This window comes from Zootoca vivipara, chromosome 17 (genome assembly GCF_963506605.1).
Source record: "Zootoca vivipara chromosome 17, rZooViv1.1, whole genome shotgun sequence".
NCBI lineage: Eukaryota > Metazoa > Chordata > Lepidosauria > Squamata > Lacertidae > Zootoca > Zootoca vivipara.
Genome location: NC_083292.1, coordinates 20934823 through 20958912, shown reverse-complemented (window position 1 = coordinate 20958912; position 24090 = coordinate 20934823). Strand labels below are relative to the sequence as shown.

Here is a 24090-nt window from a genome sequence, read left to right as displayed (position 1 = left end):
ATTTTATCCTGACATTTCCAGCATTTCCCCTCTCCCGTTTTGTAATATTTCGCGATCTTATCTGGGGTCATGTGCCATCTATAAAACATCTTTAGAATATTCTCTTTAATTGTTGTACAAGCTGTGAATTTAGAGTCAAATTTCCATAGATTATCCCATTGGTTTGTCATAATTGGTCTGCCGATATCTGATGCCCACTTTATTATGGTATTTTTCGTAAGTTCATCTTTTAGCTCCCGGGCATTTTCCTGGAGATTGAACCCGGGGCCCTCTGCGTGCAAAGCAGGTGCTCTAACCAGGGCCGGATTTAGGTTTGATGAGGCCCTAAGCTACTGAAGGTAATGAGGCCCTTTTTATATGTCCAGCTGTCCTTTGTCAACAACAAATTGTCGCTGTTTTTTGTGTTGACTATATGCTATATGGTAATTTATGGACCTAATAGCCATTTGCACATAACAAAATATGTACCTAAAGCCATTTGCACATACCAAAATATGTACATCATAGGAGCCTACGCGACACAAAACACTGTTGCTGTATGTAGATTTAATTTTATTTGTTTTTTATCTTATATTTTGGAAATGTACATCCAGGTTGTTTTTTCCTTTAAATTTTTTGGGGGCCTCAAGTGGGGCCCTAAGCTATAGCTTGTTTAGCTTATATGTAAATCCGGCCCTGGCTCCAACCACTGCTCTACTGTGCTTCCTTTGTCATCATAGGATGCTTCCATATACTGGGTCGGGCCATTGGCCCATCTAGTTCAAAGTTTCCCAAACTTGTGCCTCCAGCTTTTTTTTTTGTGGACTACAGTTCCCATCATCCCTGAACACTGGTCCTACTAGCTAGGGATGATGGGAGTTGTAGTCCAAAAGACAGCTGGAGACCCAAGTTTGGGAAACTCTGACCTAGTTCCTTATTATCAACTCTACACTGACTGGCAGTGTCTCTCCAGGATTTCAGACAGGCAGAGCAGATGCTCTAACCACTGAGCTGCAGCCTTCCCCCAAATTCACTGAGACTAGATGGCTTTTGGAGAACCCTTCTATAAAGAGGGGGCTCTGAATTTAAGTGATTAAATCCCTGCCCAGGAACAAGCATTCTTGCCTTGTGCCTAACATATTTTTCCCATCTCAGTTCATTTCTCCTGGATTATTTTGAGAGAATTCAGACTTTGGGGATTAAGGCTGTCTGAGGGGGATCTACTGGACTCCCTGACCCAAGTTGGCTGATGACCATTGGAACTGATGAAGCAGAAGGGTGGGAGGCCCAGCAGGAGGGAGTGCCAGAGCCAGGGACAAGTAGAGCCAGCCAATCCTGTTTTTGACCCCATCGTCCGCCCTGCTGAGTTCAAAAAGGGCAACAAGTGAGACTTAGGACACATTCACACCATCCACTTAAGAGCTCCCTAGGAAAGAGGGATTGGTTGTTAAACCCCTCTGGCAATGGTAGCTCTGGGAGTGGGAAATGCATCTTTGACAAACTACATCTCCGATGCAAAGTGGGGCTGGCAGAGGGTAAGCTGGGTTTGCGCTGAGGCAGTGCGATGGCTGGCTTGGAGCTGTCATTTAAATTTCCCATAATGCCTTGGAGAAACCCTACACCAGAGGCACTGTGGGAAATTTAAATGGTGTCTTTAAGCAGCATGGAGCAGGACAGTGGTAAAGCGGTACCTCGGTTCTCGAACATAATCTGTTCCGGAAGTCCGTTCGACTTCCAAAACGTTCGAAAACCAAGGTGTGGCTTCTGATTGGCACAGGTGCCCCGGAAACAATAGCTGACAGCCACTTCAGATGTTCGGCTTCTGAAAAAACGTTAGAAAACCGGAACACTTACTTCCAGGTATTTGGCGTCCGGGAGCCGAAATGTTTGAGTACCAAGGCGTTCAAGAACCAAGGTTCCTCTGTAGGTCCTATTTTTACCAGCAAGTTTTGATTATTATTTTTCTATGCTTGATTGACTTCTTCAGACTTTTTATTGTTTAACAAAGCAACTGAAATATTCGTGAACAAGAGCCTGTTTTGGAGTGATGCTTTTTATATAGACAGCAAATTTTTATATGGCAATCGTAGGAAAACTATGTTTAAGTGTGCGTGCATATTCCATTTGGAATTGATACACTAGAATAAAATTTGATGTCTTGCAATATGCTAGGATATTACTGTATCAAAAGTTGCACCAAGTCGCTCATGCCCTTGGCTCAAGGATTTCTGCTCCCACAACAGAACTTTTCCTGCTGTATGGAACTCACTCCCATAGGAGACAGTGATGGCCACCAACCTAGATGGCTTTAAGGCAAATTCATGGCTGTCTACTAGCCATGATGGCTATGTTCTGCCTCCACAGTTGAAGGCAGCAATTGCTTCACCAGCTGCACTGGCTCCCGGTGGAGTACAGGATCAGATTTAAGGTGCTGGTTTTGACCTTTAAAGCCCTATGCGGCTTAGGACCCTTGTACCCACGGGACCGCCTCTCCTGGTATGCCCCGCGGAGGACCTTAAGGTCCACAAATAACAACATTTTGCAGATCCCAAGCCATACGGTGGTTAGATTGGCCTCAACTAGGGCCAGGGCCTTTTCAGTACTGGCCCCAACTTGGTGGAACACTCTCTCACAGGAGACTAGGGCCCTGCGGGATTTGACATCTCTCTGCAGGGCCTGCAAGACGGAGCTGTTCCGCCTGGCCTTTGGCCTGGACTCAGTCTGACCCCTATGTTGTCTTCCCTTATGGTTTTGATTTGGGCCATTTTAAAATGAGGCTGCATTTAAAAAAATTAAATTTAAATTGTATTTTAACCTGTATTTTACTGTAACTAATTGTTTTTCTTTTTTTTTAACGCTTTGTTGTGGTTTTGTTGGTGTCCTTGGGAGGGCGGGGTATAAATAAAAATTAATTTATTATTATTATTATTATTATTATTATTATTATTATTATTATTATTCTGAATACCAGTTGCTGGAAACTGCAGGAGGGGAGAGCAATCTTGCCCGTAGCTCCTGCTTGCAGACTTCCCCTTGGGGCATCCGGGTGGCCACTGTGAGAACAGGATACTGGACTAGATGAGCCAATGGCCTGATCCAGCAGGCTCTCATGTCCTTATGTGAAGGGGGAGCTTCCGCTGTATAAGTGTAAATCCTTGCAGTAACAAGGATTTGGATGCCTCCCAATGACTTGATTCCCACCCTAATCTACGTTAACTATAAGAGAGAGAGAAATAGTTAGCAGTTTTGACTCCAAAGTTCATGCTTTCAGGAAAGGAGTGACTTTTGTTCAGGGGAGGACGGATTTGCTGTTGCGGAGAGAAACTCCGTGCCCCCCCCACGTGGCCCCAAGCGAACAGTACAGCTTCCAAAAGAGACCTGCACTCGGAGACCCCTGTCTTGCCAAAGTACACAGGACTCTTGAATTTTGAAGGGCCCTTGTCTATTTCAGCAAAAATAAAAAGTCTGCAGCTTTCCAGAACTGTGATAGGCCATGGCGATGTGAACGTGGGTGGCTGAGTTTAGTGGGTCTCATGTGATCCTGGTGGGGCAATTTCACAAGATGCCGTGTTGATCTTTTAAGCCCTTTAAGGCTGTTATGTCACCAGCCCAGGTAACAGGGTCCCTGCTCTCCCAAGAGAGTTTTTGGCCTATCAGTTGGAATGTAGCGTGGGAGAGACTGGTGGGATATAGTTGAAGGATCATATAGAGCAGGGCTTCCCCCGACGTCTGAGTTCATCCACCACTTTGATGGACTCACAAAGCTGACATTGAACTCCCCATCTAAATTCTTAGGAATGTGAATGAAGTAAAATCAAGAAATAAGCAATGTTTGTTAATCATCAGTCACCATTACTAGGAATGGTAAAACATAAAAAAGGGAAGTAAAGTGAAAATGGTTCCAAATTATTATTATTTGTATTATGTCTTGTAAATTTCTTCTCACCCTTATAATTATAATTATTACTAGTGTATTTCAGCCCGTTCAATAACGGGCTCTAGAACATCCTGGGGTTCGGAGAAGCGCTTGCGCAGCGCTTCTCCGAACCCTGGGACCTGTCATTGCTGTCGGCGGCAAGGGGACAGGAACGGAGGAGGAGAAAGCGCTGCTTTCTCCTCCTCCGTTCCTCTCCCGCAGCCGCCGACAGCAAGGACACCTCCCAGGGTTCGGAGAAGCGCTTGCACAGCGCTTCTCCGAACCCTGGGACCTGTCATTGTTGTCGGCGGCAGGGGGACAGGAACGGAGGAGGAGAAAGCGCTGCTTTCTCCTCCTCCGTTCCTCTCCCGCAGCCGCCGACAGGAAGCAGAACTCCCAGGGTTCGGAGAAGCGCTTGCGCAGCGCTTCTTCGAACCCTGGGACCTGTCCTTGCTGTCAGCGGCAGGGGGACAGGAACGAAGGAGGAGAAAGCGCTGCTTTCTCCTCCTCCGTTCCTCTCCTGCAGCCACCGACAGGAAGCAGACATCCCAGAGTTCGGAGAAGCGCTTGCACAGCGCTTCTCTGAACCCTGGGACCTGTCCTTGCTATCGGCGGCAGGGGGACAGGAACGAAGGAGGAGAAAGCGCTGCTTTCTCCTCCTCCGTTCCTCTCCCGCAGCCGCCGACAGGAAGCAGACATCCCATGGTTCGGAGAAGCGCTTGCGCAGCGCTTCTCCGAACCCTGGGACCCGTCCTTGCTGTCGGCGGCAGGGGGACAGGAACGGAGGAGGAGAAAGCGCTGCTTTCTCCTTCTCCGTTCCTCTCCCGCAGCCGCCGACAGGAAGCAGACATCCCAGGGTTCGGAGAAGCGCTTGCGCAGCGCTTCTCCGAACCCTGGGACCCGTCCTTGCTGTCGGCGGCAGGGGGACAGGAACGGAGGAGGAGAAAGCGGCGCTTTCTCCTCCTTCCTTCCTCTCCCCCAGCCGCCGACAGGAAGGACGCGCGCACTCTCCCCCCCCCCCCCGCCTCCTCCAACCGCCGCTCCTCACGGCCAGGGAGGGTTGTGAGGAGGCCTTCGCCGGCCTCCACCCCGGCGGGAGCGGCGGTTGGAGGAGGCAGAGTGGGGGGAGAGTGCGCGCGCGCAGTCTCTGCTGTCCAATCCCTGTATCCCTGGGGCACATGCGCAGTGACCCAGGGACACACGGGACATCTGGACGCAGGGACAACATGGACATTATTATATAGGATTATTATTACCCCACCTTTTTCCCTGATGGGACTTAAGACAGTTTACAGATAAAACTAAAAGCCATAATTAAAAAACATTGATAGAAATAAAACTGTATACATACAGTATATAAAGGTAAAGGTAAAGGGACCCCTGACCATTAGGTCCAGTCGTGACCGACTCTGGGGTTGCGCGCTCATCTCGCATTATTGGCCGAGGGAGCCGGCGTATAGCTTCCAGGTCATGTGGCCAGCATGACAAAGCCGCTTCTGGCAAACCAGAGCAGCACATGGAAACGCCGTTTACCTTCCCGCTGTAGCGGTTCCTATTTATCTATTTGCATTTTGACGTGCTTTCGAACTGCTAGGTTGGCAGGAGCTGGGACCAAGCAACGGGAGCTCACCCCGTCACAGGGATTCGAACCGCCGACCTTCTGATCAGCAAGCCCTAGGCTCAGTGGTTTAACCACAGCGCCACCTGGGTCCCTTTATATAATTAAAAAACATTGATAGAAATAAAACTGTATACATACAGTATATAAAATCTATTAAAACTATACCAATACAGTGGTACCTCTGGATGCGAACGGGATCCGTTCCAGAGCCCCGTTCGCAACCAGAGCAGTACACAACCTGAAGCGCCGAATCTGCGCATGCTCACCGCGCGATTCGGCGCTTCTGCGCATGACGTCATTCGGCACATCTACGCATGCGCGAATCGCCGAACCCGGAAGTAACCTGTTCCGGCACTTCCGGGTTTGGCATGTTCATAACCTGTGATGTACGCAACCCGCAGCGAACGTAACCAGAGGTATGACTGTACAGTCGTACCTCGAAAGTCGAACGGATACCGTTGCGGAAGTCCGTTCGACTTTCAAAATGTTTGGAAACCAAGGCGCAGCTTCCAATTGGCTGCAGGAAGCTCCTGTAGCCAATCGGAAGCCGCAGAACCCGATTGCGTCGGACGTTCAGGTTCCAAAGAACGTTCGCAAACCGGAACACTCACTTTTGGGTTTGCGGCATTCGGGAGCCAAAACGTTTGAGTCTCAAGGTGTTTGTCAACCAAGGTATGACAGTAATGACAATAAAACCAACACGGCACCAGTTCCCAAAAGCGTGTTGGAACAAATCTTCACCTGTTGGAGGAAGGGCAACAAAGTGGGAGCCAGTCCAACTTCCTTAGAGAGGGAGCTCTAAACTCTGGGAGCAACCACTGAGAAGGCCTTTCTCAGTCCCCTTTCAACCCCAAGGCTTTTTATTCATCCCTTGTACATTGACTCCATGGGGGCCAATATTGACCACTTTGGGGAGCTGTGATATGAAAGCCATTTCTTTTACGTCCATGATTTAACAGCTCCATTCAGTATGAGCCTTTATCTTCAGGGCCAGGGAGAGACCATGTTCTGTGGGAAAGAGCTGCTTGGCCAATATAAACCGGATTGAGCCCAACTTGGCCTATCTAGTCCGGCTTCCTGTTCTCACAGTGGTCCACCCGATGCTCTTCAAATTGTGCAAGTTGCTTGAAATTTCTTATGTTGGCAAGGGACTAATAAATTGAAAGAACAACAAAAACAATTATTACAATTAAATTATTATAATAATTATTATATTAGTATTACTAAATATTATAATATTTATAATTGCAATAATCCCGCAGAGTCAATACGGCTAGTTAAGTTTTAGCCAGCCCCGTTTAACTCGGAGAAAATTACATCTTAGTAAACAGGATATAGGGGCTGCCCAAGCGCTGCAACAAGACTGCTGGGATAGTCGATAGAGCATGAGGCTCTCAGTTTCAGGGTCCTGAGTTCGAGTCTTCGAGCCCCACATTGGCCTGCTTTGCAGCGGACTGCGCTAGGCGTCCCCCGTGGTCCTTATTTTTGAACGCAACCGAAATACGGCTGTTCGCCTTTAAGGGGGAAAGGCAAGTTGTCTCTTTAAGCCGCTGGCGAGGGAAGGAGGGCTTAGCTGGCGAGGGAGAGAGGGCGGAGTTGCGGCTTGTTTGGCCGGTTAAAGGCAGGGGATCGGCGGCACTGCTGGAGCGGGTGGGCTCTCTGCTTCTGCCGGTGAGTTGCAGCGGAGGCCGGTGGCTTGAAGCGCACAGGTGCGCCAGGAAGCGCTTTTGCAAGGAAGCAGCTCCTTTGCGCTCCCGGCTGCACAGGGCGATCTCCCGGGAGCGGGGGATCTTGCTCGCTGAGGCTCGCAGCTTCTGGCGTGGAGACGGAGTGCGCGATCCTGCGCGGCGCTTCCTCGCCTCTTCGCTCTTCTTTTGCGCGCTCAGGTCGGAGGCGCCCCGCGCGTCGTGCCAGGCGGGCGGAGCGGGAGAGAAAAGGACGGCGAGCGAAGGACTCCGCCTGGCGCGCCTCTTGGCAAGAGCCGAAGAAACGGGTGCCGATCCGAATCGGGGCAGGGTTTGTTTACTTCCTAAGGTTGCGTGTTGTTGGCCTTCCGGGACCGTGGAGATGGGCGCGGGTGGGCACTGAAAAGAAAACGGTGGGTGGGAGATTGCACGCGCGCGCATGGCACTTGGCTTTGTTTGCAAGATCAGACCAACGGCCTCATCCCGTTATGCTTCCTCTAGAGTAGAGGCCACTGGGTCGTTTGCTACTAGCCCTGCCTGTTTGGGGGGGGGGAACAGGAGGGGAATGCCCCCTCTGTGCCTGGGATCTGGCACTGGGAAGAGGTAAACTGCTTCCGCCCATGGAGGTTCTATTGTGGCCAGATCGTTATATTTATTTTCGTTTTGTAGCCCACCTTTCCTCTCTCCTCCCCAAAGGTACAGTTGGAATTTAGCTGGTATTCCAGGCCAGAGTATTTGATATTTTGGTGGTGGGGAGAAAGTTCGCAACCTAGGCAGTGGATGGGAACTACTGCTGCCAGGAGACAAAAAACTATAGGAAATTGCTTTATCCACCCTTTAGATCCACCCTGCTCAATATTGTCTGCACTGACTGGCAGCGGTGGATGCTCTTACCATTGATCATTTTTGCTTTTCTCTGCTGTGCAGCCTTCCCGCCCCCGCCCCGCCCCCCCAAATTGGCATCTCTCAGGCGTTTTGGGCCATAACTCCCTATTTTTGCCTGGGGCTGGTGAGTCCATATACCAAGACTTCTGGAAGACACCAAATTTGGGGAAGACTGAACTAGCCTATTATTAGAAGGGTTCAGGTGACCCCCCCCTTTTGCATGTTAAAAGCGGGTGCAAATGGTGGCAGCGCAGCAACATTAAGTCATTAAAAGCTAATGGACCTCGCCAAGTCCTGTGATTGTGAATTACGTAAAAGAATTATGTGGTGTGTTTAGAGATAATGCATTTCCTTTGTGTCGGGAAGCCTACATTACTGCGGACTCAGGCTGCTGACCCATCGCTGAATGGATGTATTTTTCCAGCCAGTGGTATGATACAAGCTTTGCAAGCTGCATAGGATTGTATTTTTGACTTTCATGTCTCTGGGTTCTGTATAACTTGAAGGGGGTTTGGTGGGTGTGAAGGTGCATCGTCCTTCTAGTCTCAGAGGCAATGATAGATAATTTTCATTCTTTTATTTTGCAAAATAAAAGATATACCACTTGAGTGCAATAATGCCCTGGAGCGGTTTGCAAAAAAATATGAAAATATTGGTGAGAGAGAGAGAGAGAGAGAGAGAGAGAGAGTTTAAAACATCTCTTTCAAACACTCAAAAAATAATTAAAGCAACAATCAGCCAAAAACCAGATTAAAATGTATTCTACATGTCAAGTATAGGTTTGCCTGAATAAAAAATGTTTTTAGTAGGCAGTACAGTGAAGGTGCCGGCCTGGTGTCAATAGGCAGGGAGTTCCAAAGTGTGGATGCTGTTACACTGAAAGATCAATTTCTTATATCTCTCTTATCTTTCCTCTTACCTGGTGTTTTCTCTTCTGCCTCTAGTAATTTAGGTGCTGTAGCCCACTAGTCCCCAGCCTTTTTTAGGCCCAGGACCCACCATTAACCGAAACATGCATTTTGGGGGACCTATTTCTGATTTTTGTTATTTAAATATACCTGAAGGAGTGTCTCCACCCCATCTTTCAGCCCGGACACTGAGGTCCAGTTCTGAGGGCCTTCTGGCAGTTCCCTCACTGCAAGAAGTGAGGTTACAGGGAACCAGGCAGAGGGCCCTTCTCAGTAGTGGCACCTGCCCTGTGGAATGCCCTCCCACTAGATGTCAAGGAAATAAACAACTTTCTGACTTTTAGAAGACATCTGAAGGCAGCCCTGTTTAGGCAAATGTTTGATGTTTTTAATATTCTGTTGGGAGCAGCCCAAAGTGGCTGGGGAGGCCCTGCCAGATGGGCAGGGTATAAGTAATAAGTTGTTGTTGTTGTTAAATAGCAACTGCAATGCCCCTGCAGAATGATGGAAGGGAGGGCTAACCCTTTCTTCCCACATTGGTCCATTGGGGGAGACTTTCATCAGGACTGCAGTCTGGGAGGAAGTGGTTAATCCCCCCCCTCGGCCACTTCCTGAAAGGCTTCGTGTGATTCCGATTCTCTCCCCTCTCACAATCACACCTACACTGTCAAAATCAAACTTTGCACATGTGCATTTTATCCCATTACCTACTCCAGTCCTTGTTAACTGCTGCATTGAAAACTTAACATATAGGGAGACAGTCCTGGCTCAGTGGTAGAGCATCCTTGCAGGTAGAACGTGCTGGGTTCAATCTCCAGGTATGAATAGGGGAAGACTCTTTGTCTCAAATCTTAGCTGCCGCATTCTGGATTAGTTGTAGTTTCCGGGTCACCTTCAAAGGTAGCCCCACGTAGAGCGCATTGCAGTAGTCTATGCGAGAGATAACTAGAGCAGCGTTTCTCAACCGCTGTTCCGCGGCACACTAGTGTGCCGCGAGACGCTGGCTGGTGTGCGGCGACGAGAAGGGCGATTTGCATTGTCACGTGCCTGGCGGCCGCCAATAACCAACACTGACCCGCCGGAAAGCAATATTTGGCAAGTGTTTCTTACAGTCATAATTATAATATAGGGCGGCACAGAGTTAAATTTTTAAACTTTTTTAATGGTGGTGTGCCTCGTGATTTTTTTCACGGAACAAGTGTGCCGTGGCCCAAAAAAGGTTGAGAAACACTGAACTAGAGCATGCACCACTCTGGCGAGACAGTCTGCGGGCAGGTAGGGTCTCATCCTGCGTACCAGATGGAGCTGATAAAGAGCTGCCCTGGACACAGAGTTGACCTGCGCCTCCATGGACAGCTGTGAGTCCAAAATGACTCCCAGGCTGCACACCTGGTCCTTCAGGGGCACAGTTACCCCATTCAGGACCAGGGAGTCCTCCATACCTGCCCGCCTCCTGTCCCCCACAAACAGTACTTCTGTCTTGTCAGGATTCAATCTCAATCTGTTAGCCGCCATTAGGAAGTTATCCTGCATTTTCTTCATTCCTCAGCAGGGAAAAACGACAACCAGCATTTCTACTGAGGTTTCAGCTATCTGCACATTTTATCTAAAAATACAATTGACCAGCTGGAGAAAAAGCAGATGTGATTCATCAACTCAGGAAGTTGCTATAAAACCCAAGGTGTACCCGAAACACTGGAATCCTCACCCCGGCTGTAAACAGGTCTGAGCAGAAGACAGTGCTTTATAAATAGTGTTAGGAACAGGAGAACTGATGCCCAGAACTCCCTCTTACGAGGAAAGGTTTTCAAATCCCCTCTGTTTGTTATCTTGGAACAGGCCAGCCGGAAAACAAAGTGGCTGATAAGGATTCTGTCTCTCTCTCTCTCTCTCTCTCTCTCTCTCTCTCTCTCTCTCTCTTAAAAAGAAACCCTCCAGAATTTCCAGGATCATTTGGCTTTGTGACCTCTGTCACTCTCCTTCCACACCACCTGGTTTCATGCTAATTTGGACCTTGCTAGCTAGGTGGCGGTGAAAGGAATTCCCCAAGAAAATATGCTTTTTAGTGTCAACAGAATTTGATTGCATCTGGGTGAAATGTCACAGTAGCGATGAGCTGGGTGGTCTGATTCGGGACAATGCAACCTCCTGTGTTCCTTTTTAAACTAGCTCTTTTTATGAGGAACGATGAGGACTGGAATCTTTTTTTTTTAGGGGAAGGGATAGGTTTTTCCTCATTACCTGGCCCTCAGAACTGTCTGCAGGCCACACCCCTCTCTCTCCTCAGGCCACACCCCTTTCCAACCTCACCCTCTTTGAGAAGCCCCCTTCCATGTTGCTTTACATCTGTTGCTCCTCCCACTTTTGCCTCTGGCCCTGCCCACTGCATGCATGTGGCCCCTGGAAGGTCGCCCAGAAGAGAATGCGGCCCTTGGGCAGAACATTTTTTAACCCTTCCTACTCCAGAGGGTGACTCCTGATTCATCGGAGGAGAAGCTTCGTGCTAAAACAGCCTGTAAGCACCAGTTGGAACGGGATTCACAGTGATGGAACAGAAAGGGCAGTTACTACTTGTAAGGAGTCCTTCCTTTGATGCCGCAACACCTGCACTTTGGAACTCCCTGCCGATTGACATTAGGCAGGCTCCATCACCGTACTGTATTGGACACCTGCTGAAAGCTTTCCTGTTTCAGCAGGTCCTATCCAGACACCTGCTTTGCTTACATCTGTTTGTAAATTTGTTTTAGATATTTTACTGTGTCCTTTAACAGCTTTCAGATACTTTTTTCTTTTTTAATCGTGTAGGTGTTTGCCATCCTGGCTCCTTTTGAAACGCACATTTACTAAAAAATAAATGAAATAGATGAGTTATTTATGCCTTGCTTTTCAGCAGAGGATTAGACCAGAAAGCAGCTTATAATTAAAATCCATATAAAGATATAATTAGGGGAATGGCAGTGTGTGTAGCGAGGGGCAGTTCCTTTTAGCCTCTGTTGACAGCCTCCAAATTCCAGCCTCTTTGCTCCAGGGGGAGAAAGTTGTGCAGGGGGAAGTGGAACTGGCCAGCTGCTGAGCTAGGTGCCTGACCCTCGGAAACAGCCCTTCAGAAGAGTCTTCCTTCTATGATTTCTTTTTCTTCCTCTCCTTTTTCTCCCCAATTTTTAATTCATTCATTTTTTTAAATGTTGATATGTGTTCCACCCTGATGGTTGAGAAAGGAGCTTGAATCTCTTTTTAAAAAACAAGACGCACTGTGATGTAAAAAAAAAGGGGGGGGGTTAGCTTTTCACCTTCTGTGATGAAATCGATTCTGCCCTTAGTAGTTGCGACAGACGTTTCGGTGGTTTGATCTGCCAGTTTTAAAGTTTTGGTCCCCCCCCCCCCCCGTTTGCTTTTCCCCAGGTCCCAGCGCTCTCCACAAAGGGAAACCGCTGCAAGAAAATTCTCCAGCCTGAACGGAGAGGGGGCTACTTCTCCATTTCCATCAACGGCTGCAATTTGTGACATTTCCTGCTGGTTGGAGCAGGGGGGCTTCTCTTACTCCCCTCCCCTCTCTCCGCACCCCCGGCTGCCGGACAGGTGATGCCGTAAAGCGTGGACCAATTGTGGACATCCTCGCTTTCTAAGGTGGCTGGCCTCATCAGTTCTGGTGGGAGACACTTTTGGCCAGCTGCCATGTGGACTTTTTGGTTCTTTGGAGTGGCCTGGATGGCAGCCGAGGGGGCCAAGGCAGTAGGATATCCCAATAGCCTAGAGGACACCGAGATCTCAGCTTCTCTTCACTTGGACACCAGTGGGCAGCTCAACAGGATCCTGAGCTCAGGACAAGCTGTGGACGTGAGTAGTCGAAGAAGCAGAAAGAAGCCACCCAAATTGCTGTTTGGTGACTATTTGCATTTATTAATTGCTTGCCCCCACAGGGAGTCTCCAGTGAAAAGGATCAGAGTTTCCTGGGAAGAGGCATTGATTGTTAAACCACTCTAGGAATTGTAGTTCTGGGAGGGCGAATAGCCTCTTAACAACTCTCAGCACAACTTTCCATAATTCTTTGGGGGAAACCGCAGCTTTAAAGCACTGGTAGTAAAGGTAAAGGTAAAGGGACCCCTGATCATTAGGTCCAGTCGTGACAGACTCTGGGGTTGCACGCTCATCTCGCATTATTGGCCGAGGGAGCCGGCGTACAGCTTCCAGGTCATGTGGCCAGCATGACCAAGCCGCTTCTGACGAACCAGAGCAGCACACGGAAACGCCGTTTACCTTCCTGCTGTAGCTGTACCTATTTATCTACTTGCATTTTGACGTGCTTTCAAACTGCTAGGTTGGCAGGAGCTGGGACCAAGCAACGGGAGCTCACCCCGTCGCAGGGATTCGAACCACCAACCTTCTGATCGGCAAGCCCTAGGCTCTGTGGTTTAACCCACAGCCGCTACCTGAGTACCGTGGTTTAAGGGGAAGATGTGAATGTGACTTGGGTTTCTTCAGCAAGCCTCCCAGAATTTTCCAGATCCCAAGGAGATTGCCTTCCTTGCCATTGTGTTATGACTGCAACAGGGCTCGGCCCTTGCGTAGCACGGACGCCTAGCTGAGCTCAAGGCTGCTCAGCCAGTGAAAATGCTTCTGAAGGGAGCCAGGAATGCCTGTTTGTGGCAGAGCCGGTTATTTCACTTGGGAGCGGGAGGGCCTGCCCCATAGATCTCCCTCCACCCTTATCTTGCGCTGCTTTCAGATCTGAAATAGTCCTGACTCCTGACCTCTCTACTCGGAGCCAAGCAGGGGGGTGGGAGTGTTTCTGCATGTGTATTACCGTAACCCTTCTCAGGGATGGTATGAGAAGGACTGCATTGAAGAAGACCCCTGTGGTCCTTTTTGATCCCAGGGCTGAACTACTGGATTGCACTATTACGTGGGCATCCCTTGGAGATTGTTTGGAAGCTTCGGCTGGTGTAGAATGCAGCAGCCTGCCTCATAATGGGGCTGGGCAGCCAGGAACACAGCATGCCAGCGTTCTGGGGTTTGCCAGCTCCTCCTCCTGTGCTCTCCTGGGATCAATCCGAGGTGGAGGTTTGTGGTTTAGCTTTTGCAAAACTGAGGGGCCTGAATGCTAACTTGACTTCCTAACCGGCAGCTGCTGTTGGTGGTCGCCATCAACACCTTTCCCTCTGTTCCTATTTCCTGTTATAGTTTCATCCTGCATTCTTTTACAGCTCTGGCATTGAGTGAAGGGTTGGGCTGGAGAGCCTCTTAAGATCCCAAATTATCTAAAATTATCAAATCAAGGGCGCTCCCACCTGTGAAATGTGCAAAAGGCTTGGGGAAGAGAGGTTGGCACTTCTGTCATTTTCTTCCTCGAGAGCCTCTCCCAAGCAGGGCAAAAGGATCCATTGATTTCTTATATAAGGGAGATCCAGATTCCCCTTTGTCTTAAGCCCTCCTATCGACCTTTTAATTTTCATTATTATTATTTTTTGATTGATTGATATCCCACCTTTTTCTCCAAGGAGCCTAAGATGTTGTATATAGTTCTCCCCTTCCTCACTTAATCCCCAAAACAGCAACAGCCCTATGCAGTAGGAAGCTCCAATAACCGAGGCAGACCATTGCTCCATCTACACGAACTGGCAGCGGCTGGAGACGGTTCTCCCCCAGCCATACCTGGAGATGCTGAGGTTTAAACATGGGTTAGATGCCCTAACTAGAGATGTAAACTTTCCGGAAATTTTGAAGCTCGGGGGGGAAAAACCAGTTTTTTCGGGGGGGGGGGGGCGGAAATTTTTGGGAAAATTGAAAAAATGCTACATTAGCACTTCTTTTTTCTTTTCCGGATTGAAAGTCATTCTGTTACTTTAGAAACATAAAATATAACTATGGACAATTTTGATGGGCATAAAATTATCACAAACTAGCATATTAAAAATATAGTGTATCCAAACAATTATTGCAAACAGAATTTACTTTTAAAATAATATTTATTTGTATTTGTAATAAATGGAGCAACGATCTCCTGAACTGTTTACTAGTTTATGTGGAACAAAAAAAAACCCTCCACAAAACAATTTTTAAAAATCCAGAAGTAACAGTTATTCATATTTCCTCTCCACAGTATTTAAAAAAACATTCTCATAAAAAGAACTGAAGAAGGAAGTGGCACTAAGTTTCAATGAATGGGCATGAAATTTAATCAGAAGAATTTTCTGAGCTGTAATGATCAGTATCGGTTTCAGTCTCTGCTTCTGCATCTCTTGTGTCTGTCATTATCACAGTTATTATGGACTTTGAAAAACTGAAGGTTTGCTCGGATTGAAACAAGCTTCTCTACCCTTTCACAGAACCAATGCATACCACACGCATGCAAAAACAAAACTGAAACCTTTTTTTTCTTTTTCTGGTGACAACAGCACCTCCTAAAGGAAGAAATGTATCTTGTTCTTGCATTGGAGAGTTCAGTTTGTAACCTAGGACTTGCTTGTCATCACAGAAGTCAGAATAATCTGATGCTATACATATTTTTCTAAAAATGATTTATAAAATGTTTGAACCCCTTTTCTTAAAATATTTCATTCATCATGTTAAAAGAAAACATTCCATAATCTATTTTTTATTTTTTCAATTTTTCGGGGGGGGAAACAAAAAAGGCTTCAGAGAAAAAAACGGGGGAAACCCATTCCCCCCCCCCCAAAAAAATTTCTGGTTTTTTTCTGGGCCTTCACATCTCTAGCCCTAACCAAGATAGGGTGTGGAGTTCTAAAAGCAGTCTTAACTTTTATTTATCTGTACAGTTACATTTCCCGTTTTCCTCCCGCATGCTCAAGGCAGCATACATCCACCTCTCTCCCTTGTTGTATCCTCACAGCATCCTGTGAGGGAGACTTGAGAGGCAGAGATGGGTCGCCGAGTTAGCCTCACTGCCAAGTGGGGATTGGAAACCTGGTCTCCCCGGTCCAAAATCTGACTCTCCAACCACTGCACCTTGTTGGCCCTCCGTAAATAAACGACTGGCAGCAACTGGACCCCCACGGTGGGATTTCTGGTCTCTTAATTTTATTTATTTTATTTTTGTCCCCCCAGTGCAGAGAGGTGGGGAAGGAAAACATCTCTCGACGCTGCTTCTTCATCCGGAACAACCCAGACTGCCAGATGGATGGCGGGTTTCTCAACTACCTCAACGGAGTTTTCTGCGTTTTCCCTGCTGCTCTCCAACCTCTTGCAGTGACCCTCTATGTAAGGACCAAAGTGGAGGAATCCGGGTGGGTGGGAAGGGATTTTAGGAGCCCCTGCTCCCCCAGTTGCATTGCTGGTTGACTGCAGAGTCTGGGACAGGGGTCGGCAATTTTTTTTAGCTGTGGACCGGTCCACTGTCCCTCAGACCTTGTGGCAGGCTGGAGAAGTGGCACGGGGGGGGGGAGCTGGAAGAAGAGGCCAGCACCAGCTGCTGCGCTTACCTTCCCAGGGGCCACTTCTCATGGGTAGGCAGAGCGAGCTCGTCTGCTCCACTCTCTGCCCCACAGGAGCACCAGGGCAGCGGCGGCGGAGGGAAGATGAGTGGCGTGAAAGGGCTTTAGAAAGAGGACCTCCCTTTTTCTAGGAGGAGGAACCAGGAAGGGATGGTGCTGCAGCTAAGGGTGTTTGCTGGGTCAGGGCAAGGGGCAGCTTTAGGAGTGAGGAAGGTGGAGCAGGAGAAACTTGCTACTTTAGCATTTTGGTATCTTTTCAGAGAATCTCCTCTTGTGGGTTTAGGCCCAAGGCAAATTGCCTGATTTGCATTTGCAGGATCTGACCTGAGTTCTCCTCGGGCATTTTTGAATGAGGAAGTGAAGGGGCTGCAAAGTGTGCAAGCCCCGTCCCTGCCCACCTGCGCACCCCAGAAGGTGCATATGTGGCTCCCCTACATTAGGATAGAGCATGAGACTCCTAATCTCAGGGTTGGGAGTTCAAGCCCCACATTGCGCATAAAATATATATCCTGTGTTGCAGGGGGTTGGATGAAATGATCCTTGGGGTCCCTTCCATCTCTACAAATCTATGATTCGATTTAATCATGAATGGGAACTATTATTGACCAGGATTCCCATCCCCCATGGTGGGTGCTCCACCCACCCCTTTGAGCTAATAATGAATCAGTTGCATGACAATTAGACAAGCCTGCCAAGATATGTAGAATGTGTGTTTTGACCAGTTTTCAGTTTTATCATTTTATTAAATAGTTATTTTATTTTTTGTTAACCACTTTGAGGGGTTCCCCCCATGAAGTGGAGGGACCCAGGTGGCGCTGTGGTTAAACCACTGAGCCTAGGGCTTGCTGATCAGAAGGTTTGAATCCCTGTGACGGGGTGAGCTCCCGTTGCTTGGTCCCAGCTCCTGCCAACCTAGCAGTTCGAAAGCACGTCAAAATGCAAGTAGATAAATAGGAACCGCTACAGCGGGAAGGTAAACGGCGTTTCCGTGCGCTGCTCTGGTTCACCAGAAGCGGCTTTGTCATGCTGGCCACATGACCTGGAAGCTATACGCCGGCTCCCTCGGCCAATAATGCGAGATGAGGGCGCAACCCCAGAGTCTGTCACGACTGGACCTAATGGTCAGGGGTCCCTTTACCTTTACCTTTACCCCATGAAGTGGAGTGTGTGTGTGTGTGTGTGTGTGTGTGTGTGTGTGTGTGTGTGATGATGAAGCGGAGGGACCACAGCTCAGTCGTTGGAACACCTGCTTTGCATGCAGAAGGTCCCGGATTTAATTCCTGGCATCTCTAGGTAGGACAGGGCAGAGAGCCACTGCTAGTCAGAGCAGATAATCCTGAGCTAGATGCCCTGGTGGTCTGACTCTGTATAAAACAGCTTCCTGCACTCCTTAAAAGTTGTTAACTTGTTGGTTCTGCAGCAAGTTAAAGCAGTATTCTGCAATTAAATATAAGATAAAGGGAACAGACTGGCACCTGTTCTGGGAATTTAGGGTGCAGCTGAGTACTAAGAGCATTTAAGTTCAGTAGCAGGTTTATTTCTTGAGACTCTGGATTGTCAGAACTATGTACAGGTTTTTTTTTTTTGAAAAACATTTTGTTCAAGCCACAGAATGTTTTGGAGTCCCCCCCACCCCCACCCTTTTTCACGACTGGAATTGTCTCTGGGTTTCCTGCAGGCTCTGTGGCTGGTTTATCTCTTTGTCATCCTTGGGGTCACAGCCGAGAAATTGTAAGTAACAAAAACGCCAGCCGTCTCTCGCTTCTGCTTCCGCCCCAAGTTTTTAAAAGGTGGCTTCCTAGCCTTCAAACGGGGGGTGGGGGGGTGGGGAAGCGCCATAAGAGGATATAAGGCTGTTTGGAAATGGGATGCTGTCATTCAGAAACCGTTCTCTCTACTTCCTCTCCAGTTTGTCATTCATTGAAGAAAAAAATTATTATATGCATGCTGCTAAAAAATGGTCCCAAGACTTACCTGCACCGTGCATTTAAAAGTACTCTTCTGCCACGTTAACAAGCATGGTTCTCCCCCCCCCCCCCGTAAAAAAATAATAATCCTGGGAGCTGTAGTTTGCTGCTCATGTGGACTGGGCCTGACTCTGCTCGCCTGAAGAGCAACTCCCCTTTTCGAAGGAGCATGACTCAGTGGCAAGTCCATTCCCCTTGGCGTCTCCAGGTTGGGTTGGGAAAGACCTCAGTCTGAAATCTTGCAGTGTAGACAATACTGAACCAATAATGGGACTCTGGAAAAAAAACCCAGCTTCCTATATTCTTCATATGGGGGCGGCAATGCATCAAACTTTTAACCTTTTTTTCTTTCCTTTCACCTTTAAGCTTCTGCCCCAACTTATCTGCCATCTCCACCAAGCTGAAGCTAGCACACAATGTTGCAGTATCCTTTGGTGAATTTGTTCTGGGTCCTCAGAGGCACCAGAGAAGGGTGGAATAGTGCGGAATCTCACGGGGTCTTTTCAGTCTCCTGTTATCTAACCCAGGGGGTAGTCTGATGCTAACAGGTGGGGGAACAAGGTGGATTGAAACACACACACACACCCAGGATGGATCGCGGTGGTTTAATCCAGAGGTGGAAGAATCCTTTTTTTCACACGGGGGAGGGGGGCACATTCTCCCTAATGGGCAACTTCCCAGGGGCCACATGCCAGGGATGGGTGTGGCTAGAGGCAAAAAGAAGGCGGAGCATCAGGTGGGACCCTTAGCCCAAGGGTGTAGCTAACATGGTGCTCTGTAGTTTTTTTATTTTGCACTGCAACTCCCATCATCCCTGGCCATTGGCCATGCTGACTGAGGCTAATACAGGGGCGTACCCAGGATCAAAACTGGGGGGGGGGGGAAGAGAGGGGAAGAGAGAGGGAAGGAAGGAAGGGGTGGGTGAGGGAGAGAGAGAGAGAAGGAAGGAAAGGAAGGAAGGGTTGAGAGAGAGAGAGAAGGGAGGGAGAGAGAGAGAAAAAGAAAGAAATAGAGGGGGGGAGGAAGGAAGGATGGAGCTCCCATCCGCCCGCCCCCCCCCTCGCTCAAGCTGCTCCTCCCACGTTCCTGTCGCTGGCTGCAGCTGCGGAGGGGGCAGAAACAGCCTGATTTCCATAACCCGCAGCGACTTTTCCCCTTCAATTTTTGGAGGGGAAAAGTGCGGGTTATGGTCCGTAAAATACGGTAAAAAATTTGCTTCTGGGGGGGGCAGCTGCCCCCCCGCCCCTCGCTGGGTACGCCCATGCTAGCAGAAGCTGGAGTCCCAACAGCATCCAGAGGGGACCATGCTGGCTACGCCTGCTCCCAACCTTTCTACAGTACATATTCCGCATACCAGCCAGGGAGGAGATTTCTACGCCAGCCCGTTCCTCTCCATTCACCAGACAAACAGGCACCAAAGTTTCAGCCAGGCACTAAATCCATTGGCAGGGAGGGTGGGGTACACAATAGGGCTGGTCTTGCGGTAACTGGGATAGTCCCAAGGGCCCCCCTTGGCCTGAGATTTCCCACCCCAAGTTTAATCTGTTAGAAGGTTGTTGGTTTTTTAATCAACTGCAAAGCCCTGCACTGGGTGCAGAAGGGCATCGCAAATTTGGTGTACTGAGTTGATCAGAAGGCGAGAGGTGGCGGCAGCGCCAAATTTTGGCCTCGCACAAAATCCAAACGCCCTGGAATGAGGCCAATTCCCTCCTTTGGGCCTGCTGTCTCCATTTCTTCCTTAGCCCTTTCCTTCATGGTGTCACCTTCCTGGCTTTTGGGAATGGCGCCCCCGACGTCTTCAGCGCCGTCGTGGCTTTCTCCGACCCGCGGACAGCGGGCTTAGCTGTTGGAGCGCTGTTCGGTACGTGTAGCCAGGGTTTCCCCTCTGCAAACCCCCATGTGCCTTAGTTGGCGGGGCAAGGCCTGCTTCTGTGCCGTCGCTGGATGGAAATCCGCCAGTCATAGCATGACCAGCAGGGCCTTGTCCAGCGATCATAAAGATTGCCTGGGTCTGTGCGGCAGAAAGCTGTCTTATCAAGTATCCTGGTCCTATGTGGTTCAGGGCTTTCTGTGCTAACAGCAGGCCCTTGATCGTGGCTCCCTGATTGGTTGGCAGTCATGCCTTGCCAGTCTTCCAGCTATGTGGGAACTTACCCTTCCTTTCCTTTTCTCCAGGTGCCGGTATCTTTGTCACCACCGTCGTAGCCGGTGGCATAGCCCTGGTGAGGCCGTTCACCGCGGCCTCCAGGCCGTTCCTCAGGGATGCCATCTTCTACATGGTCGCTGTCTTCCTCACTTTCGTGGCCCTCTACTTTGAGGAGGTCAGCCTGGCAGAGGCCCTGAGTGAGTATATATCGAGGGCCAAGGGAAGCGAGTGCCGTGCTAGCTCGGGCAAAAGGTCCCTCTTAAGTCCCAGGGCGTTTGGGAACCTGTGGCTTTCTCCAGGTGCCATCCCATCAGCCTGGCTGATAATCGGGAAATGACCAGAGTCCAACCGTATCTGGAGGGCCTCAGATCCAGGGGTGGGGCAGCACCTGGCTTGACAGCAATACATGCGAAAAGGATCTAGGGGTCTTAATAGACCACAAGCTTAACATGAGTCAACAGGGTGATACAGCAGCAAAAAGCAGCTAAGGCAATTCTAGTTTGCATCAACATGTTCCTAGTGTCCAAGGGAAGTAATAGTCCTAGTCTGTTTTGGGCAGACTTGACCTGGACTCCTCTGTCCAGTTCTGGGCACCCCAGTTTAAGAAGTAAAATAAAAAAATTCCTTCAGTAGCACCTTAAAGACCAACTAAGTTTTTATTTTGGTATGAGCTTTCGTGTGCATGCACACTTCTTGTGTGCATGCACACGAAAGCTCATACCAAAATAAAAACTTAGTTGGTCCTTAAGGTGCTACTGAAGGAATTTTTTTATTTTACTTCGACCCAGACCAACACGGCTACCTACCTGTAACCAGTTTAAGAAGGACATTGACAAGCTGGGATGTGCGCAGAGGAGGCCAACCAAGATGATCAAGGGCAGGCAGCCCCAAACTGCGGCCCTCCAGATGTTTTGGACTACAATTCCCATCATCCCCGACCACTGGTCCTGTTCGCTAGGGATCATGGGAGTTGTAGGCCAAAACATCTGGAGGGCCGCAGTTTGGGGATACCTGATCAAGGGTCTGGAAAGCAAGCCTTATGAGGAACAGTTGAGGGAGTTGGGTATGTTTAGCATAGAGAATAGAGGACTGAGAGATGTTTTTTATATTGTGATTTTTGTTGTGAACTGCCCTGAGATCTATGGCAGTATACAAAATTGTTGTTGTTGTTAATTATTAGTTAATAGCTGTCTATCTGAAGGCCTATCAAATGAAAGATAGAGCAAGCTGGTTTTCTGCTGCTCCAAAGGGTGGGATCTGAACCAATGGATTCAAAGGGAGATTCTGACTAAACATTCGGAAGAACTTTTTGATGCTAAGAGCTGTCCAACAGTGGAATGAACTACCCTGGAAGGTTTTGGACTCTCCTTCACTGAGGGATTTTAAACAGGTTGGATGGCCATCTGCCAGGGATTCTTTGGCAGTGGTTCCTGCATTGCAAGAGCAATGGACAAGATGACTGTTTGGGTCCCTTCCAACTCTACAATTCTATTATTTGGCCTTGCTCTCTCAGCTGAGAACTGTAGTTCATTGCACATGCTGAGAGTTATTCCCCTCTCAGAGCTACAATTCCCAGAGGTCCCTTGGAAAGAAGGGTTGACTGTTAAACCACTCTTGAGAATTGTAGCTTTGTGAGGGTAATAGGAATGTCTCGGCACCCTAAACAAACTACAGCTCCCAGGATTCTTTTGGGGGGAAGCCATGACTGTTCAAAGTAGTATCATAGGGCTTTAAATGTGGGTAGGATTGGGGACCTCTACATTTAAAACAGGGGCCCAGGTGGCGCTGTGGGTTAAACCACAGAGTCTAGGGCTTGCTGATCAGAAGGTCTGCGGTTCGAATCCCTGCAATGGGGTGAGCTCCCGTTGTTCGGTCCCAGCTCCTGCCCACCTAGCAGTTCGAAAGCACCTCAAAGTGCAAGTAGATAAATAGGGACCGCTCCGGCGGGAAGGTAAACAGCGTTTCCGTGTGCTGCTCTGGTTCGCCAGAAGCGGCTTGGTCATGCTGGCGAACCAGAGCTGTCTGCGGACAAACACCGGCTCCCTCGGCCTATAGAGCGAGATGAGCGCCGCAACCCCAGAGTCGGACACGACTGGACCTGATGGTCAGGGGCCCCTTTACCTTTTTACATTTAAAACACCTCATTTCCCTCAAAGAATTATGGGTGCTGTAGTTTATTAAGGATTGCTGTGGATTACCCTTACTCCGCTTGGTAAAATTCAATGCCCACAATTCTTTGAGGGAAAGGATGTTCTTCGGATGTGCTCTAAAGGTACAGTGGGTATGCAGACAGGGGCTTGTGTTGAATTGTGTGGTGGTGCAGGATGAGCAGGGCAAATGGGCTGTAGTGAAGTTCTGGCTCCCCCTGCAGGTTACCTCTGTCTCTACATCTTCTACGTCCTGACGGTCATCGTCTCTACGTGGCTCCACAAGAGGCAGCAGAGGGAGAGACCGGGTCCTTCCAGCCCCGCAGAGCCAGGTGAGGGGTGCAAAGGGATATGTAAGGAGATCTTTCTCTTGCTTTGCATGCAGACCCTCCTAACCCTTATACAGTGGTACCTTGGTTCTCAAACGCCTTGGTACTCAAACAACTTGGAACCCAAACACTGCAAACCCGGAAGTAAGTGTTCCAGTTTGCGAACTTTTTTCGGAAGCAGAACGTGCTCTGTTTATAGAGTGTTACACTTCCAATTTGCGTGCCACACTTCCGTTTTGAGTGTTACTCTGAGATTTGTTTTTGCTATTAATTTTGCGTTTTTGTTTTGCGGCTCTTTTGTTTTTGTGACTGTGCGGAACCCAGTTCAGCTACTGATTGATTGATTGATTGATTGATTGTGTGACTGCAGTACATTGTTTATTGCTTTCATTTTATGGATCAGTGGTCTGATTAGATAGTAAAGTTCATGTTAAATTGCTGTTTTAGGGGTTGTCTTTAAAAGTCCAGAACGGATTAATCCATTTTGCATTACTTTCTATGGGAAAGCGTGCCTTGGTTTTGGAACGCTTTGGTTTTGGAATGGACTTCCAGAACAGATTAAGTTTGAGAACCAAGGTACCACTGTAACTATTCTTTCCTCGCCTCGTCTTGCTGCAGAGCTGCCAACAGACTCTGAAGATGGGGACACGTCGAGCGCCAATGGAGGCGAATACGGTGAGTCCCATTTGAGCCCGAGTCTCCCGAAGGCTGAAAAGATAACACGCCAACTCTTACGACAAGCGCCGCAACCCTTTGATCAGAAGATCAAAACTAAGTCTGGTTTTTTTTTATTAAAGAAATGAAATTATTTGATTTTTCAGAATAGAATTTTAATCATATATCAAACATAGATCCATAAAAACAAGATTCCAAGGAATCTCCTGGTCTTCCATCCTCCTCTTTGTGGGTCCTATTATTAATCATTTCCTCCTGCATCTTTTGCGATGATCCAAATCTTTTACATCTCCATTGTAACTAGAATTCACCCTTAAACAACAAGTGATATTCCAACCCTACTGACGATTTTAACTGTTTTAGTTGAGCATTGGTTGGAGG

At 48.5% G+C, this 24090-nt stretch overlaps 1 protein-coding gene across 2 annotated transcripts in view; it reads left to right on the top strand.

Moving 5' to 3' along the window:
* The first annotated feature begins 7111 nt into the window (after positions 1-7111).
* Positions 7112-24090, top strand: part of SLC8B1 (solute carrier family 8 member B1) — a 35647-nt gene continuing 18668 nt past the window's right edge. Inside the window, exons 1-9 of one of the 2 annotated variants that reach the window (XM_060269640.1) lie at positions 7112-7187; positions 12397-12831; positions 16060-16212; positions 18124-18176; positions 18779-18837; positions 20169-20273; positions 20588-20755; positions 22930-23037; positions 23653-23709. In XM_060269640.1, coding sequence (XP_060125623.1) covers positions 12670-12831; positions 16060-16212; positions 18124-18176; positions 18779-18837; positions 20169-20273; positions 20588-20755; positions 22930-23037; positions 23653-23709 — 865 coding nt within the window. In that variant the 5' untranslated portion in view covers positions 7112-7187; positions 12397-12669. Of the gene's footprint in view, positions 7188-10294; positions 10718-12396; positions 12832-16059; positions 16213-18123; positions 18177-18778; positions 18838-20168; positions 20274-20587; positions 20756-22929; positions 23038-23652; positions 23710-24090 lie in introns of those variants that run through there. The other variant, XM_060269642.1, reaches the window with a different exon arrangement.